Genomic DNA, 19300 nt, shown 5'->3' with positions numbered 1-19300 from the left:
CCAAGGCTACTTTTGTTCAGCCCTTCATCATAGTTGTCTTTCTCGAAGTGGAAGGGTTAAAGTGTACTGCCAAGTATAAGAGCTATAGCTGAGCATAACAGGAAGAGCCAGAAACTCCATTCTGTCCAAAGGTCACCCAGAAAGCAAGGTACAAAACAATGGCTTTGCTGGTATAGCTACCTTTTCCCAACTTCTCTCTTTAAATAGGCAACAAGCCAAACTTGTAAAGCCTCTTGCTAAGCCAGTGCATGAAGGGAGCTCCCAACAAATCTCTTTCTCATTATTTCTTGTTATGTTTCTGGGCTGCTGCCAGTCTGAGCTGAGTGGTAGAGCTGCTCCATCCATTAGGCAAGGTTGGGGAGCAGGGTCCACAGGGGCAGCAGAGCCAGACTTAGATCTTTATCCTCTTCCGGCCCCCTTGTTCCTGATGTAGATCTTTACTCAATCCTCCTTCCCTGGCAGGGAGGGGAGTGCCATTTTGTCATTCACCTCAGTTGACTAAATGTCTTGGGCCAGTCCTGCTAAGTGGACTTAGCAGCAAAACACTTCAGGGAAGAATTGCACACCATCCAACATTCCTCAGGTGAAAATAGGGTTATTCTAGTCTACACAATACTTCGTTCCGCCCCCCCCCCCTTTCACTCCAGCACCAGATTTAGGATGGTGTAGGTAGTTCAACCACACAGGGTGATGAGCTGAGCCAGTGAATGATGATGATGATGTCTCTGTACACCTGGGATGAAGAACAGGGGTCAGCACCCTATTTCAGCCATGGGCTGGTCCACTGTCCCTCAGACCATGTGGTGGGCCAGACTATATTTGGGAGAGGGGAATGAATGAATTCCTATGCCCCACAAATAACCCAGAGGTGCATTTTAAATAAAAGGACACATTCTACTCATGTAAAAACATGCTGATTCCTGGACCTTCCGCAGGCCGGATTGAGAAGGCAATTGAGCCACATCCAGCTCCCAGGCCTTAGGTTGCCTACCCCCGATGAAGAAGGTGGGAAGCACTTCTACGGATGAGACTCTGGCACTTCCCACTTTAAAGGACCAAGGACTTGTGCACCCACTCCCAGCCCTCTTTGTCCACCCCCACCAACACCCCTGGTATCCATGGCAATGCCTCCCCTCCCATGCAAAAGACTGACAGGGCCCAGGAGGTGGAGGTGTGGGGAACACGCAGGCAGCCAAACACAAGTGCACACTCCGGGATCACTGGGCGGGGTGGGTGGGTGGGAGTCCAAAAAGCAGCAAAGGATGTGGAGAAGGGCTTCTTGCAGTGGCAATCAGCGAAAGGCAAATGATGAATGAGAACAGGCTGAGGGAAAGGCGGAGGCACTTGGTGTGTGGCATGATCCGCTCTGGGATCTGGGACTTTCAGGACAAAGTCATGGAGTCGTGATGGCTGCAGTGTTTCTGTGGTGATGCCGGCAAAATCAGGGCAGTTGGAGGGTATGGAACTGGGTGTCAGAATCGGCTATCCTTGGGTGCCACTGTGTTTTCTTAGGCAGGGACCGATAAATGACTGCTATTTCTGCCCTGTCAGCTTCCCTTCCCCACCAGGCAACAAGACTTGTTAATCTGTTCCTGCCTGCTAGTGGCAAAGCCCAGCTTCTCTTCCTTTCTCCCCTGTATGAAGTAACTTGAACAACATTGGATTTTTGCCAAATAGAGCACACACTGATACCAGCCTTGCTGGAGAAACTGAGGGCTGGAGTTAGCGCTGGAACTGAGCCGACAGAGAGCATTGTCAGTTGAGCGCAGGCTGGGAAGAGAGATGGCTGTGCTGAATGCACGCAGTGTCCTGGTGACTGGGGCCAATCGGGGTATTGGCTTGGAGCTGGTGAGGCAGCTGGTTGGGAAAAGCAACCGGCCAGAATGGATCTTTGCCACCTGCCGGGACCCAGAGGGACCACGTGCCCAGGTGAGCCACAGGATGCACACTGGGAAGAGTACAGAAATGAGGGTGGTGCCAAGACACTTGTGACCCAGGCAAGCTTGTTGCACTTCCCATTCCCAGGGTCTGACTGCTTAAACACAATTTAGTGGCCCCCTTGAGTGCTTTGACAACCCTTTCTTTTGCAGAATTAGGGAAGAATGAGTAGGAAAGAGATTTGGTATCTCTCACCCCTTGATCTGAAGAACATTTAAAGGAAGAAGTGATTATGCTATTGGGGGGTTGGCTATTACAAGAACAGCTCAGATTTTGAAACAAATAACGTGAGTTAAACATTACTAAATAGTCGCTTGAGTGAGGATTTTGTCTGTGTCAACGTGCTTACAATTGCAATGTTCGTTCGTATGCAATTAGATTGGAAGAGTGTGGAAAAAGAGCCTTACAACTTGTCAAAGAGGTAACGTATCATTTAGCTTGCAGGTAGGTACTGTCTTCTTATAGTGGGGTGTGGGTTACGGATTCCAAGCCCCAAGATATGTCTGATCCCAAGAAAAGCCCCTGGGGTTAGGGGGCGGAGATCCACCCTCTGAAGGAGACTCAGGTAAGCTCTCAGAAATGCCTCCCTTTACCTCCCTTCCAGATATGCCCCCCTTGCTTCTCCACCTCTGTCACTTTCCCCTATTATGTAAAAGCCTCCCCCTTCAGGCAAGGCTGGTGGAAGTAAATCGGATACTGAGCCAGCACCCACCCTGCTTCCGTTGCCTAGGACAGAGACACCAGTGCTGGCCCATCCCGTCCTTCAAAAGGAAGGTGCACAAGGCATGTCCCTTGTTGGTTCATAGCTTGTGCTTAGCCAAGTCTTTAATCTCTTATGTAACCCACCGATCCTTGCAACCTGTGACTAATCTGAAAATAAAAGCTAAAACCACGAGTTGCAGTTAATTGGGTGGGGAGAGGCAAGCAACACTTATGCAATCAAAATCAAAACCAGGACAAAAATTATTCAGTAGATCTTTGTTTGTGGAACACATAGAAAAAACAAGTACAGTGGTACCTCGGGTTACATACACTTCAGGTTACAGACTCTGCTAACCCAGAAATAGTACCTCGGGTTAAGAACTTTGCTTCAGGATGAGAACAGAAATCGTGCTCTGGTGGCGTGGTGGCAGCAGGAGGCCCCATTAGCTAAAGTGCTGCTTCAGGTTAAGAACAGTTTCAGGTTAAGAATGGACCTCCGGAACAAATTAAGTACTTAACCTGAGGTACCACTGTACTCAGTTTCCCTTGATTCTTTAAGAAAATGTGGGTTTGCAGCCTAAGCTTGTGTATACACTATATCTTTAAAGCACCTTGAAGTTCTCCCCCCCCCCCAAAAAATCTTGGCACTGAATTTTGTAAAGGAGTTGAGAACTGTGGTTCTGTGAAGGGTAAACAACAGCGACCAGAATTCTTTGTTTGGTGCTTCAAATGCCTTTCAAGGGTATAGAGTGTTCACAGCCATGGCTTTATCACCACTTCCTTCTTGATTACCTAACCAAGGAGAGGTATTTCAAAAGCATATCTTGTAACCACCTCCACCTTTGTGGACAGCAGGATCTAGAATCAATCTAGACTAAGGTTACCAGATTTTTTTTCAATGAATCCAGGGACACTTTTCAACTTCCTGTTAAATAAATGGATTTTGTCAGGGGACTGATTTGTAAATCCTGGGACTGTCTCCGGGAAACGGAGACATCTGGTAACCTTAATCTAGACTGAAAACTGTTTGTTAAGAATGAGAATGAATTATTTCAGATTATGGAAAAACTACATTTTTGTGTTACGAATGGGTTAGTGTGTACACAGCCCAAATCATCTACTTTCTTCTCTCCGCTTTTAAATAATCCCACCTCCAGGGCTTGATGTTGCATCCTAAATCTATGGTCTGTGCATCTTCCAGGTCTTGAAGGATTTGGCTGCCAAACATCAGGGAGTGGAGATTATCCCACTGGGTATGTGTTTGCCCCCCCCCCCACCAAATTGCCTTGCCCCCCCCCTCTTCCCACATTGCCAGAGACAAGCGCTGAGATTAAAAGTAATTTCGCAAGACTACTTTCCTGCAGGATATGTTCTAAAAAAACAACTTAAATATATAAAAGTCAACTCCATTGTCAACAGTTGCTGAGAGGCATCCTCACACTGAGGATTCATCTCTTTTTCTTTAACTCTTTCCTTTCCTTTCTGCCACATCAAATGATGAACCGCATGATGTGAGAAAGGGCCATTCTCCTCACGGACTGTAGGCAGAACCCCCAAACAGTCCTAGCACAATCCAGTTCAGCTCTAAATAGAGAGCAAAACTCAACACCATTGAGCCTTTCTATTTGCATTATAACTTTCAGTTATATGACACACTGTTCCATATCTAGGCACCTTTGTACTCCTGGTGATGACTTCACCTCTGATATTATGAGTAACTTGTAGGTGTTGCAATATTGACAAAAAAAATTGTTTTTATACTAGTTCAAAGAGTTCTGGGCCTCTGCCAGAAGACTGAACCTTAATCCTTCGTGGGATTGTTGCCATTGGGTAGCTGTGCATTGCCTTTAGGCAGCTACAGCTACTGAAGAAAAAATATGTGAATAAACATGCTATTTCATGCACCCCAGTCTCTGAGCAGCGAGAGACTCCAGGTGTTCCAGTGCTTTCCTGGGATTTGCTTTCCTTGGAATGAAGGTCAACTAAAACTGCGGTGCCTTTGGGATATATGGTTTTATTTTATCACACATATATACAACTTGAGCATAGGGTGGATGGGCTCCACAGATCTGGCCTCCCCATTAGGTTTCCAGGAAGATTGTCAAGGCACATCTTTGGGTCCAGCGCAGAGCAAGGCAAGCCTCTGTCTCCAGCTTCCAGTATCAACCAAAACTCTCTCACACAAAGAGCTTCCCTTGGCCTATTGTTCTCCATCCATTACTGAATTGCAGCTGGCAGCCTTCTCAATGAAGAACCTTCCAGGCTGACTTTGCCTATCCTAGGCTCTCTATTGTCACTAAAGGTCAAGGGTGCCCAGCAGTGGTTTATTATGTTCATTATCTTTGAAAGTGCATGTAGTTCTTAAATCTTTTCCAACATGGGCTTCTTATATTTAACACAGGTAACTTGCACCTTATGTGTGCTTAACATGCGCAATTTCAACTTTATGTGATTGAAGGCCAGCTGGTTGAAATCACATAAATTAAATGCACAGAAGGCAGAGAGCTTAAAATCGCTTTTTGTGCAGGGTTTTCCCAGCATGGAAAGAGCTTTTAATCTCTCAGACTTGCCTTCTGGGTGGAGGTTATACTGTTTAGTGTCCTGGCTCCAAATGTAAGGTTGCTTGCGCAGAGGCAGCTCCAAGGGTCTATATGTGTTTTTGTGTATACACATCATCCCTGGAATGTAACCCCTGCATAAAATGTGAGTTACCTGTATCTATTGTCTTCCAGTTTCTGGCAATTAAATATCAGAGGGTGGAAATGGAACAATATTTGATGCATATCAAATTCCAATTCTTCCTTCTAAATATTATCATAAGAAAAAGGCTTATAATGTGTTGATTTGTAGTGAGAGAAAAAGTTGGACTTATGAAATTCTTCTCTTTGCTGCTGAAGATACTTCTGAGCCCTCTAGCGTCAAGGATGCTGCAACCAGAGTCATTGAACGGCTTAAAGGGGTTGGGCTGACCCTTCTGATAAACAATGCTGGAATTGCAAGGATAAACTTAGTTATGGAAGCTGAGACACCGGAAGACATGTCTGAAGTGTACAAGACCAATGTGATTGGGCCCATGATGGTGAGCCAGGTAAGGCTACCTGGTTGTTCCTCCTTCACAGAGATTTCTTGTCCTGTTGCAGATCCCTTAATGTTGGGAAAGTAGGTAGCCTGATGTCACTGCTTCCTGGTGATGGGGTGATCGGCAGCTATGCCTTTTTCATGGAGAAAGGATATGGAACTAAGCTTGTAATAGCTGCATGAGAGAATAATATTTAACAGTGCAACCTTCGTGGTAATGGAGGTGATGGGGGAAGATAGAACCTGTTGAAGTAGGAGTTGTAGCTGTTATGTGCCCCCTTGGCTCAGTGCCCTGTGTGGAGGGAACTGCCTGCACTACCCTAAATCTGGCACTATGGCCAGTCTTCTCTACAGCATGTGCTGCTGTGTGCAATTCTTTTCTCTTCTTCTCCAGGCATTCCTGCCCTTGCTGAGGAAGGCATCTCTGGAAAGCCCCCAGAATGGGATGAGCTGCAGCAAAGCTGCCATTGTCAACATCTCTAGTGATGCTGGCTCCATCACAAATCTCTTCCTGTGGGAGAATGGACAAGTTGTCAATTACCGCTGCAGCAAGGTATCAACACATCACAGACAAGTAGTCAGTTTTGTGCAGTGTTCTTCAACCTTGGGACTTCAGCTGCTGTTGGGCTTACAGTGCCCTATGCAACACTAATATCCAGCAGGCCCCACCACCTCTTGCCTTCCATTGGATGTCACTGCGGCGCCTAACGTTCTGCACTCGGTGCAACTGAACTGGTCATGCTCCCCTAGATACATCTTTGTCTCTGACAATTGAATAAGCAGGCTGAGGATTATAGGAGCTGTGGTCCAATAAAATCTGTGCATCCAATTTAAAGAACACTGGTTTAGTGGTCAGTTATCCAAGGGCCATGTTTCTTTTGCCTTGAAGGTGCTGGCCAGGTAATTATACATTTTTATATAAGTATTTACATATCTCCTGACCTTCATGACTATGGGCCAGTCTCCAGTTGGCTTTTTTTGGGGGGGGAGGGGAAGTTTCTCAAGAACCAAGAAGCTAGACAACCGCAAAGACTCATGAATGAACATTATTATCTGGCCCATTTTTGGCCCATTTTGGAACACTGCATTGGCTTTCTTGGCTGACTATCTTAGCGGGGTGACTGACAGAGTGACTATTTTGATGCTTCTGGATATTTCTGTGTTTTTTTATGATATTGTTGGTATTTTGCTTAAAAGACAAATAAGTTAAGGTATAATCATAAAAAGAGAATTCCCTGGATCACTAGATCCAGGTTTGGGGCAAGTACTCTTTGGTGAGAGAACCCCAGCATGGATTTAAAATAACAAAATATGCAGTAACATAAAGCAGGGAAATATAGCTTGTTAGACCTTTAAAATACCCCCTTCTAAGTGGCTCCCAAAGGGACGTGGGTGGTGCTGTGGGTAAAAGCCTCAGCGCCTAGGGCTTGCCGATCGAAAGGTCGGCGGTTCGAATCCCCGCGGCGGGGTGCGCTCCCGTTGTTCGGTCCCAGCGCCTGCCAACCTAGCAGTTCGAAAGCACCCCCGGGTGCAAGTAGATAAATAGGGACCGCTTACTAGCGGGAAGGTAAACGGCATTTCCGTGTGCGGCTCTGGCTCACCAGAGCAGTGATGTCACGCTGGCCACGTGACCCGGAAGTGTCTCCAGACAGCGCTGGCCCCCGGCCTCTTGAATGAGATGGGCGCAAAACCCTAGAGTCTGTCAAGACTGGCCCGTACGGGCAGGGGTACCTTTACCTTTACCTTAAGTGGCTTCCAAAGTTACCCACTTCCTTTAGCATAGAAAAGACCAAACATTTGGTAAGTTAAAAATGGTTTACTTATAACCTCTTCAAAGGTCAGATTCATACAGCAGTAATAACACACAGGAAGTGAGAATTAGGTTCCTAAGTGGTGAGAGTTTCTAAATTATTTGTATAGAAACACAAAAGGTGGCTTGCTTAAGCCACACAGTCTGAGCTTGGAGCATCCATCTTAGACCTCCTGACTAGTAGGTGGAATGGGAGAAAGTGGGAGAACAAAGAGCTTGATAACCCTTCCTCCCAAGGACTGACCTAGCTAAGCCTGGCAGGACAAGTTTCCTAATCTAGGGAAGGTCATAGCTGGTAAACCCACTGTAGATGGAAAGCGGTACAACTAGCCACAGAAACCACCTGTGTCTTTCGTGAAGGACTACATTGCAAAATCTACAGAAGTGCAGCATTTCAGTTGAATATTGGTTTGGGAAATGGAAATAAGATTGGTTCAAATTAAAATACAAAAGGGGGGGGGAATTATCCCCCATCCTTAGCTGTATCATTCAGCTACATGCTTCTGGTATGTCTCATTCTTAGGCTGCTCTGAATATGCTGACACGGTGCCAGTCCCTGGGATATGCTAATGACAAAATCCTGTGCATTGCACTGCATCCTGGGTTTGTGCATACAGACATGACAGGTGGAGGGGTAAGTTATTTGTGTCAGAATCAGATCACCATACAAAGAGCATTGCAATTATCTAACTCGTTTGACCTACATTGAAATAAGGGTCAGGATGGATAATGAGTTTATTAACTTGTTTGTAGTTTCAAAAGAATTTTAAAAGACATTCTCTAGTAATATTAGAATAAAATTAAAAATAAGAAAGCCTTTGGTCTGATGATCCAATCCAGCAAGAAAATAGTCACACACACTGGTGGGCTACAATCCAACATTGTGTTAGGAATGCTTAAGCCATTTAAAAATTCAACTCTCTGCTGAATTGTGGCTGGATCCACAACTCTGACCAGAAAGATGCCCCTGATAAGTCAAGAATCAGTCTATGGACTCAGCTACATTCATCACAATAATGTGATTTGAATGTGTTTTAAACATGCAACATCAGATGGTGCCAGAGAGTGAGAACTGTTTAACTCTCATTGGAATTTTTTTCTTTTGGTGAAAACGATCTAATTTCTGACTCATTTACAGTGTTGTATTCCTGTGTTTAAAAGGGATGCGGGTGGAAAAGGGTGGCGCTGTGGGTTAAACCACAGAGCCTAGGACTTGCCGATCAGAAGGTTGGAGGTCTGAATCTCCGTGACGGGGTGAGCTCCCGTTGCTCGGTCCCTGCTCCTGCCAACCTAGCAGTTCAAAAGCACGTCAAAGTGCAAGTAGATAAATAGGTACTGCTCCGGCGGGAAGGTAAACGGTGTTTCCGTGCATTGCTCTGGTTCGCCAGAAGTGGCTTAGTCATGCTGGCCACATGACCCGGAAGCTATACACCGGCTCCCTCGGTCAATAAAGCGAGATGAGCGCCGCAACCCCAGAGTCGGCCACGACTGGACCTAATGGTCAGGGGTCCCTTTACCCTTTAAGGTACCCCTGCCCGTACGGGCCAGTCTTGACAGACTCTGGGGTTGTGCGCCCATCTCACTCAAGAGGCCGGGGGCCAGCGATGTCTGGAGACACTTCCGGGTCACGTGGCCAGCGTGACAAAGCTGCATCTGGCGAGCCAGCGCAGCACACGGAAACGCCGTTTACCTTCCCGCCAGTAAGCAGTCCCTATTTATCTACTTGCACCCGGGGGTGCTTTCGAACTGCTAGGTTGGCAGGCGCTGGGACCGAGCAACGGGAGCGCACCCCGCCGCGGGGATTCGAACCGCCGACCTTTTGATCGGCAAGCCCTAGGCGCTGAGGCTTTTACCCACAGCGCCACCCGTGTCCCTCCCTTTACCCTTTACCTTTACTTTATTCCTGTGTTTAAATCCACCCTGTGAAGGTAATGCCAATTCCCTACTATTTATTTCCAGAGCTAATTGTCTGGACAAGGGCTATTGTGGCTGATAGCAACTGACAAGCGTTAAAAGCATACGGTGTTTCCTGACTATCATCATTTTGTGGGAAGGATTCAAGCACATCCCAGATCTCTTAGTTCTGATTAACTAAAGCGAATTAAAGGGTTCTGTTGTTCTTGTGAAACATAATCACTTTTTAAAAAAAAAGAATCTGAATGTTTGTGGTTTGGAAAGTGATGGGGAGGTGTATTCAAAAGTGTGTGATGAATGAATTAATAACTGTTGGGAAGACATCTGCAAAGGAACAATATTACCAAGCTGAAGGGTTGGGCTTTGGTTTCAAAGTACAAAAGGCCATTTGATTTAGCATTTGTTTTTCAAGGTAGTTATTGACAGAAGAAAGTCTAGCCCGGTCTTGCTCAGAACTAAGTTCCCATTGCATTCAATGGGGCTTACTCCTAGGTAAATGGGGTTAGTGATTGCAGCCTGATTAGCTGGAGTGGGGGATATTAGAAGTGCATTAAGAGGAGGGGAAGAAGACAAGGCAAGGTATGACAGATCTACTTAGGAGTATGCTCAAGTGAACACTATGGGAGCTGACTTTTGAGTAAAATAGTAAGGAAGGGAAGGGAAAAGAAAATTTCTAGTTGACTTCTAGAAGCCTTTGGTGTTGTTTTTTTTTTTTTTTTTTTTTTAAAATATTTTATTAAGGATTTTCTTGTTTTACAGAAGTGTAGTGCCTCATATATATTTTTCCCCATGTAACATTTTTACAAATCCGTTTCATTTGTTGAGGCATTAGGGGGAGAAGAAAATAAAAATAAAAATAAAAAAAGGAGAGAAAAGAGAAAGGGGGGTGGAGAGAGGGAAGATGGATAAGGGTGGGATTGGGTGGCGGTGTTTCTATTATGTTTAATGTGTGTAGAGTTTGGTGTCAGCGTGCTTGTGTTGTTCACTTGTGTTCCTTTGGTGGTGAGAGAGGTTGGGGTTGGCCTAGGGTGTGATTGTTTGCTTGTGATTGGCTGTGGTGATCTTTGTTTTCGTGTGTGAGTGAGGTGGGTGGGTGTTTTGGATCAGGTTAGCCATATTGATTTGTATGCTGTTGGTGGATTATTGTCATTGTCCTGTTGGGCTGTGTGTGTGATAAAGGGGAGCCATACCGGGGTGAAGGCATCTTCTTCTGTTTGTCCCCGTGTCAGTTTCAGTTTATTAGTTAATTTTTCTAGTAGGGCTGTTTCCCATACTATTTGATACCATTGGTCCATGCTTACTCCTGACAGGTCTCTCCAGTGTCTGGTTATGGTGTTTCTGGCTGCTGAGAGCAGGTGGGTTATGAGTTCTTTGTGGTGTAAATGGGCATTGTTGTCTTGGAAGATGTTTAGTAGGGCCAATTCTGGGGTGGTGTCTATTACTTGCTTAGTTATTTTACAAATTTCTTGTATGGCTGTTGTCCAGAATAGTTGGATTTTGGGACACTCCCACCACATGTGGAAGTATGTGCCTGTGGAGGTGCACCCTCTCCAGCATTTTGGTGAGGTTCCTGGGTGTATTAGCGCTAGTTTCCTTGGTGTTAGGTACCACCTGTAGGTGAGTTTCGGTGTGAGTTCTTTTCTTTTCGTTGATATGGATTTAAAGGGGGGTTTAGACCACATTCTGGTCCATTGAGTGGGGTTTATCTCATAGCCTATGTCATTCTCCCATTGATTTTTGATTGCGTCTAGGGGATTTGCGAGATTTTGGAGTAGTATTTTGTATATTGCGGATACCATCCCTTTACCGTTTCCCTTTGTTGTTAGGAGGAGGTTTTCGAAGGTTGTCAGGGGCCTAGTTGCTGCTGATTTTACTGTTGGGTTGTTTAAGAGGGCATGTAGTTGGTGTTGTGTTAACCAGGGCATTTGGGTGTCTTCTAGTTTGTCTTGTATTTCTTGTGTTGACAAGGGTTTGTTATTTTTATAAAAGTCTATTAGGCGATACAAGCCTTTGGTTCGCCAGGTTTTTATCTGGAGGTTTTGTGCTGCATGGTGGAATAATGGGTGGTATGCCAGGGGGATTAGTGGGGATGGGGTTGGGGATAGTTTGCCTATTTGTGTTTTCCATGCTTTGAGCATGGTCTGTGTGTACCTGTTAAGTGTTGTGGGAATTTTCTTTAGTTTGTTTGGGAGGAGTGGGTATGTTGTGGTGCAGGTGTTTTCAATTGTGTCCTTCTCTAGGTGTACCCATTGTTTTGTCTCATCTTCTAGTATATATGGGATTATATGGCGTATTTGGTTGGCGTTGTAATATGCTTCTATGTTGGGGATTCCCCATCCTCCTTCTGAGGTGGGGAGGTGCAGGTATTTGGGGCTTATTCTTGGTTTTTTATGTGAGAAGATGAAAGAGTGTAGTTTTCTCTGCCAACTGTGAAGTTGGGTTGAGGGGATCCAGATTGGGAGGGTTTGGAATAGGTAGGTTAGTTTTGGGAGTGTGATCATTTTGATCATGGCTATTTTGTCTGAGAGAGTGAGGTTCATGTTATTCCATCTCTTTAGGTCTTTGTTAATTTGTCGCCACAGGGGCTTGTAGTTGTGGAGGTATAATTTATTGAGGTTTCTGGTTATTTGTACCCCTAGGTATCTGAACTTGGTGTGGCAAAGTTTTATTTTGGTGACCTTCGTGAGTTCTTTTTGGGTGTGAGGAGGGGTGTTGAAGCACATAGCTTCTGACTTTGTGAAATTTACCTGTAGGCCCGACACCATTGCAAATGCGTTGAGTTCTCTGATTAGGGAGGTTGCTGTGCTTATGGGGTCTGGTGTTGTGACCATTAGGTCATCTGCAAAGAGCCCTAATTTATAGGTCCTGCCTTTTATTTCCACTCCCTTGATGTCTGTGGCTGCTCGGATGCGGATTGCTAGGGGTTCCAGAGCCAGGATAAATAAGAAGGGAGACAGTGGGCATCCTTGTTTCGTGCCTCTTTGGATAGCTATAGTGTTAGAATCCATATTGTTAGTTCTGCATTTTGCTGAGGCTTGGGAGTATATTTGTTTGAGGATTTGTAGGAAGTTGGGGCCAAATTTCATGTTAGTTAGTACTGCTAATATGTATTTCCACTCCAAGCAATCAAAGGCTTTGAGTATGTCTAGGGACATAATTGTCAATGGGAGTTTGGTTGCCTTGCTGTGTTCGATCAGGTTCAGTAGTTTCCTGATGGGGTCTGTTATATTGCGGCCAGGGACAAAGCCAGTCTGGTCTGGGGCTATTAACTTGTGTAGGAAGATTTTTAGGCGGTTGGCCAAGATTGATGTGAATATCTTGTAGTCTTGGTTTATTAATGAGATTGGGCGGTATGATTCTACTTTGAGGCTGTCTTTTAGTGGTTTTGGGATGGAGACTATTTTGGAGTGGGTCCAGGTTTTGGGGATGGGGCCTCCTTTTATGATGTCATTGAATAGGCGGGTCATGTAGGGCATCAAGGGTTCTTTGAATTTCTTATAGAATTCTGCTGTGAAGCCGTCTGGGCCTGGGGCTTTGTGTGGTTTCAAGTTTTTGAGGACCGCATCTATTTCCTCTGGGGTGATAGGGCTATCCATGAATTCCTGTTCCTCATCAGTTAGGGTAGGCATGGTCAGTCCTGCTAGAAATTTTTTGATTTCCCTCTCTGGTGGGTTATGGGAGGTGTATAGGTTGGAGTAAAATTCTGCAAATTCTGAAATTATTTCTTTGGGGGAGAATGTTATGTTGCCGTCTTTTTTGGTGATGCAGTGTATTCTTGTTTTGAGTGCTTTTTTCCTACATCTATTTGCTAGTATTCTGGAGTTTTTCCCTCCATATTCATAGAAACGTTGTTTAGAGTATAGAATGTTGATCATTGTTTTGTTGATTTCTAAGGAGTCTAGTTCTCTCCTTTTCTGTTCTATAAGTTTGAGGAGTTTTTTAGATCCTGTTTGTTTGTAGCGTGATGAGAGGGCTGTGATGTCTTGTTCTATTTTGCTAATTTTTGAGGAGGTTTGTTTTTTAAGGAATGTTTTCTCTTTTATGCAAGCTCCTCTGGTGACCGCTTTCATTGCGTCCCATAGGAGGGGGGTTGTTGTATTGTTTACATCGTTTTCTTTGAAGTAGTTTTGGAGGGTTTTTGTGAGACTCTCTCTAATTTGTTTGTTTGTAGTTAGGATGGGACTGAAGGACCAGGATGGGGTGGTTTGTGTTCCTTCTCCTATTTTAACAGTGACTTCTACTGGGGCGTGATCTGTGATTTTAATGTTACCTATGTTTGTTGATTCTACTGAGGGAATCAGACCCTGTGTGAGTAGAATGCTGTCCAGTCTGGACACTGTATCATGGCGTCCCGATTGGAATGTATGGCTGATGTCTCCCGGGTTTTGCTCACCCCAAATGTCATAGAGACCCCTGTTTTTTAGCATTTTTAGTAACTTGTAAGAGTTCCTGGTTGTTGGGGGTTTCCTTCGGAGGAAGGTTGCCCATGGGGTTGTGGGGTGGATATCTTTCAGGGATATACCTTTCATATTTAGATTGAGGTCCCCTCCTAGGATTGCTTCCCCTTCAGAGAAGGAGAGGAATTTGTTTAGTGTTTTCTGGAAGAATTCTAGTTGTTTCGTGTTTGGGGCATATATGGAGCCGATTGTCAGTTTGATTTTGCCATCTAGTGTCCCTTTAGCGAAAATGAATCTGCCTTTTTTGTCCTTGAGGACTGTTGTGGCAGTGAAGTTCAGGTCCCTACTGAGTATTATGGCTACACCACGGGCTTTCCCTGAGCCTTGTGCGACCCACTGTTGACTAAAGCGGGGGTCGCTCAGGAGTTTGCTGCCTTTGGGTGGATTGTGTATTTCTTGTAGGAAGGTGATGTGTGGTTTCATGGTGTTTATGTATGAGGTGATGCGTTTTCTTTTGATGGGGTTTCCCAGCCCCCTCACGTTTAATGTAATTGCTTTTAGGTTAGCCATTTTGTTTATCTATTATGTGGGGCGATTCCATGCCAACCCGTTCGGGTTGTCTTGTGTCTCTCTCTTCGTGTTGTTTAAAGAACCAGTGGGGTTGCGCTGACCTAGGGTGTGGTGGATGGGGGGCTAGTAGGATTAGAGTGAGATTTGGGTTAAAGAGTAGGGGGTAAGTTGTAGGGAGTTTCCTATATGTAGTCATATAGGTGTTTGTTTGGGGTATTTTGGGCCATCTGGCATTTAGCCAGTTGGTCCTAGGTCTCAGCTGGTGTGGAAGGCCGTGTTCAAGGACAGGCCGTCCCCCCTGTTGTCTGCGATAGGGGGTGATCAGCGAGACAGTGTGAAGTGACTTTGTAACGTCGCTGTCAGGTATAAGGTTTGTAAGCAGTGTTGCCAGTATTATGAGCAACATTGTTGGTGTGTTGGGGTGGGGATGTGGGTGCTGGTACGCTCTGGTGCCACCATAGTGCTGGTTGGGTATCAGATTTTAGCCTGATTGTGGGTTGTGTTATTAAGGTTGGAGTTGTTTTTCCTTAGTATGGAGTATGAGGATGTTGAAGGTGTGGGTGATGGGGAATGTGGTTGAGGTAGTATGGACTGGTGTTGGGGTGGGGATTTCTGTGGGGGTGCGGGGCTGGGGGGGGTGTTGATGGTGTTAACTAAATCTATGTTTTGGGGGGGAGGGGGAAAAAAAGGGGGGGAAATCACCAGTCCTTCAGTTTGTGGTTTTTTCCTGGTTGCTTCTTTCAGCCGGGGTTGTTGTTGTTGTAGGGTTGTCCATCTGCGATGAGTTGGTTTGGTTGATCTTGGTCTGGTTTCTTGTGTCGTATGGTCGGCGGGACGGTTCTGAGCATGATGCTTGCCTGTATTGGTTTGTGTTGTTGCGCCGCTTCTGTTGTATCTTTTTCTTCTGTACCATTGTCCAGTTGTTTGCTGTTGTTTCCTCATGGTTGGGGCTGTCGCTTGGTGGGTTTGTCGGTTTCCATTCCGGCGGGAGGTCGAGTTCAAGGTTCTTTAGTAGTTGCAGGGCCTCGGGTATGTTGGTAGCCATGTGTTGTGTTGTGTTCGTTGTTACAATGAGGCGGAAGGGGAAGCCCCATCGGTATTTGATCCCTGCTTGTTGGAGACGCTGGGTGCATGGGCGCAGGCTTTTCCTCCGGTTTAGGGTATCCTGCGATAGGTCCTGTAAGGCCAGAATGGGGGTTTCTCCATATCGAAGGTTGCTTGAGTTTCTGAGTTGATGCCATATTTCTTCCTTCTTTCGGTAGCGTGTGAAACATACAATGATGTCTCTTGGGGGGGCGCTGGGTTTTGGCATAGGTTTTAGGGCTCTGTGAGCCCTCTCCAAGTCCTCTGCCTCAAGTTTCAGGCTTGGGATTGTGTTTTTCAGCCAGCGTATAATTAGGTCCGCTGGGCTTTTCTCCTCTGTTTTTTCAGGGAAGTTGCGGAAGCGGATGTTACAACGTCTATTGCGGTCTTCAAGGTCGGCTTGCTTAATTTTCATCTCGTTGTGTTCTGCTTCCATTTGGTTTACCAGTTCGTCCAGTTTCTTGTTCACACGTGCGTTCTCCTCCCGGTATTGTTCTATTATTCTTTCTTGCATTTGGTTCTTGTTCTCTAGAGCTTCCACTTTGGAGGTTAGATTGTTGATTAGTACCTGCATGGGAGCCATTGTGGCCTTCAGTGCTTCTTCTAATCGTGCTTCCATTTCCCTCAGATCTCGTTTCGTTATTGGGTGGTCATCATCTTGAAGGGGAGCTACCATCTTAGCATTGTTTGCCATCTCCCTGGTTGGTGTCATCTCGGTCTCCCTGATGGTTTTGGTTTGAGGTTGGCTTGGCGTCCTCTTGGGGTTGGGCGTGTGATGGTTAGGAGTTGTGGCAGTGGTGATTCCTGGGTATTGTTGGGTTGCTGAGCTGATCAGGCTTTGTTGGCTGGTGGCTTTTACAGAGCGTTTCGATTAGGTGGTCATTTGTGTCACTTCTAGCCTGTGTTTTAAGAACTTCTCTAGGGCTTCTGTAGATGCCTCAGCGGTGCCGCCGAGGCGGGGGGGGGGGGCAGGTAAGCAGAGATGGGTAGACTAATGGACAGACAGTTCATATAAAGGGAAGGGGGTTAGCAGGTAGAGATGCAAGAGATTAGAGGGTATATGTTTAATTTTCCTCCATTTTTAATTACTTTCCCACAAGCAAAAAATAACAACAATAACCAGGGGGAAATATTATTCTTAAGAAAAACAAATCAAACAAAACCATGCAGTTATTTTTTGTTCTCCAAATGGGTATATGGAGGAAATTTTTGTTTTAAAAGAGAGTGGTGGTCGTAGCTGGGGGCGAAAGATTCCCCCCTCAGGAGCAGGCGAACAAGAGCTTTAAAAAGAGAAAGAAAAGAAGAATAATTGTATGGCTCTGCTCTGTCTTTTAAAAAATAATAATAATATGTCCCCCCAACCACCGCCACCACTCTCCGTCTGCAGAAAAGCAACCAAAAATGTACGGGTAAAAGATAAAAATGAGAATTAAAGGTAAAAAAAAAAAAGGGGGGGTGTCTTTAAATAGAGCTTTTTATTTATTTATTTATTTTTTTTAATGAGTAAAGTATAGGTAAAAGAGGGTAGGTAAAAGAGAGTGGAAAGTCTGGGGCGGAGTGGCAGTCCCAGGAAATGGCCTGTGATGGTTCAGGGCTGTTTTCTGGATACTGCCATTTTAAATCTTAAGAGGGGGGTTTGAGGTGGAAATAAAATGAGGTTTAAATTGAGGATGTGTGTGTGGAAAAGTGTGTCTTTAAATAGTGAGTAGAAAAGATAGAAATAAAAGTAAAGATTCAAATAAAGGGTGGCTGCAGCAGCAGTGGCCCCTCTTTTAAAAAGAAAAGTGGTAAAAGTAGGTATATGGGGGGGGAGGGATAAGAAAGATGTATATATATATTTTCTTTAAAGGGAGGGAGGGAGGGGGAGGAAGGGGTTAAAAAAAGGGGGTGTTAAAAAAAAAAAAAGGGGGGGGGGAAGGTTGTTTTTTCTTTTCTGTGGTCTCCTTTGTTATGCAGCTTCTCTGTGTTCTCCTTGCCGCTGGAGCTCCCGGTAGGGCTCAGCCACGTGCGTTGTTTTTTTTTTTCCCTTCCTCCCCGAAGCCTATTTTGCCTTCACCGTGCTCACCTACCTCTCCTCTGCTTTCCCGTCGGCAGAGATGGGGGCAGCAACGGTAAATTTGGGGCTCCTTTTTCTTTCTTTCTTCTTCTTCCTCTCTCCCTTTCTTTCTCCCTCTTTGCGTTAGTTCCACTGTCCTCCGGGTTTTGGAGCTCCTCTCGGCTGTTGGGGGGGGGTCGGGTGCCTTTCCGGCTCAATCAAGGTCGTGGGGGGGTGTTTTGGCTCCTTTGATAGATGCCCGGGCACCCCCAATTCCTCTCCGTTGGCAGTGCTGGCAGCAGCAGTTCTGGGGGGTCCGGGAATCGGTCACCAGAGCCTTTTACTCTGGCTGGCTTCAGGAGCTCTTTTCTTCTGCTGCTGCCGCCATGCTGCCTCGCCGGAAGTCGTCCCTTTGGTGTTGTTGTGAAATGCTTGTGGAGTTCAAGGTGGTATGTGTGGTTCTTCCTCTCCTCATTTAATCCCCACAATAACCTGTGACATAGGTTAGGTTGAGACACAATGAGTGGTCCAGTGATCTTCATGGCCAAGTGGGGATTTGAACCCTGATCTCCCAGGTCCTAGCCTGACACTCGCACCATTGCACCACAATGGGTCATTAATGTCTTATTGGATCACCCTTATCCACAGATATAGAGAGCAGTCGTCCAGAATGCTTCTCTGTTTGTGTTTGATGGACGGTGCGTGAATGTTGTCCCCTGTACTCTCAGTTGATGTTACTTATGTTTTTTGACACTCTTTTTTCTTTTCTTTTCTTTTACTCACAAGTCCCTGTGTCACTGTTCTTTCTTTCCAGTTACTCACAGTGAATGAGAGTGTGCAAAGCATCCTGAAGACCCTTTCCCATCTCTCGGAAAAAGACACTGGGACTTTTGTGAATTGGCAGGGGGATGTACTTCCTTGGTGAACCCAAGATATTTAGCTGCCTGATGTGGAGTATCAAAGTGCCTCAGGGTGCACAGTCCCAAAGCGGATCACATTATTTTGACACCAGAGGCAGAAACACCCACAAGCTCCTCTCTGTCTCCCCCAGCAGTAAAAATGCAACAATAATAATATCTTTTGCTTTTGTAGTTATATCAAGTTGTTGTTGGGGATTGGTTATTATCTGGAATGCTTGCATGGGCAGGTTATAAATAATAAAATTATTATCATCATCATCATCATGCTGAATTGTAGTGAAGTTATCCTTTTGTTTCTGATCTGTTAACAATAATAATTTATTCATTAGTTTTTCCAATAGAATGATATCCCACACACTTTGTACCAGTCGTCTACATTCCCCCCAGAGAGATTTTTCCAATGTCTAGCTGTAATAAGAGTAAATTCTACACAAATTCAGTGGGGAGTCCCTAAAGTGTTTGGATGGCACCTTGGGTTACAGATGCTTCAGGTTACAGACACTTCAGGTTACAGACTCCGCTAACCCAGAAATAGTACCTCGGGTTAAGAACTTGGCTTCAGGATGAGAACAGAAATCGCATGGTGGCGCAGCAGCAGCGGGAGACCCCGTTAGCTAAAGTGGTACCTCAGGTTAAGAACAGTTTCAGGTTAAGAATGGATCTCCAGAATAAATTAAGTTCTTAACCCGAGGTACCACTGTTTGTCTTTTTCCAGAAAGTCCTGCAGCCAAGCTAGTGTTAAATCTATTGCTCTGACTTCCTTTGGACCACCATCAGTGAGGCTGAGAGGGGATCTTGTCATCTGGGCAGCCCAGAACCTCCATACACACTGCCCAAGTTTGCACCCTGAGGT

General features: G+C 45.4%; 1 protein-coding gene across 1 annotated transcript; it reads left to right on the top strand.

Annotated features, from left to right (window-relative positions):
- The first annotated feature begins 1493 nt into the window (after positions 1-1493).
- On the top strand, positions 1494-18718 carry LOC114602036 (C-signal-like). Its single transcript, XM_028739772.2, has 6 exons — positions 1494-1929; positions 3842-3893; positions 5538-5728; positions 6113-6271; positions 8052-8162; positions 18342-18718. Exons 1-6 carry the CDS (start codon positions 1783-1785, stop codon positions 18450-18452), a joined length of 771 nt encoding a protein of 256 aa, XP_028595605.1. The 5' UTR covers positions 1494-1782; the 3' UTR covers positions 18453-18718.
- The last annotated feature ends 582 nt before the right edge of the window (positions 18719-19300 follow it).

The sequence above is a fragment of the Podarcis muralis genome, chromosome 7 (genome assembly GCF_964188315.1).
Source record: "Podarcis muralis chromosome 7, rPodMur119.hap1.1, whole genome shotgun sequence".
Classification (NCBI taxonomy): Eukaryota; Metazoa; Chordata; class Lepidosauria; order Squamata; family Lacertidae; genus Podarcis; species Podarcis muralis.
This window is presented reverse-complemented; position numbering and strand designations above follow the sequence as displayed.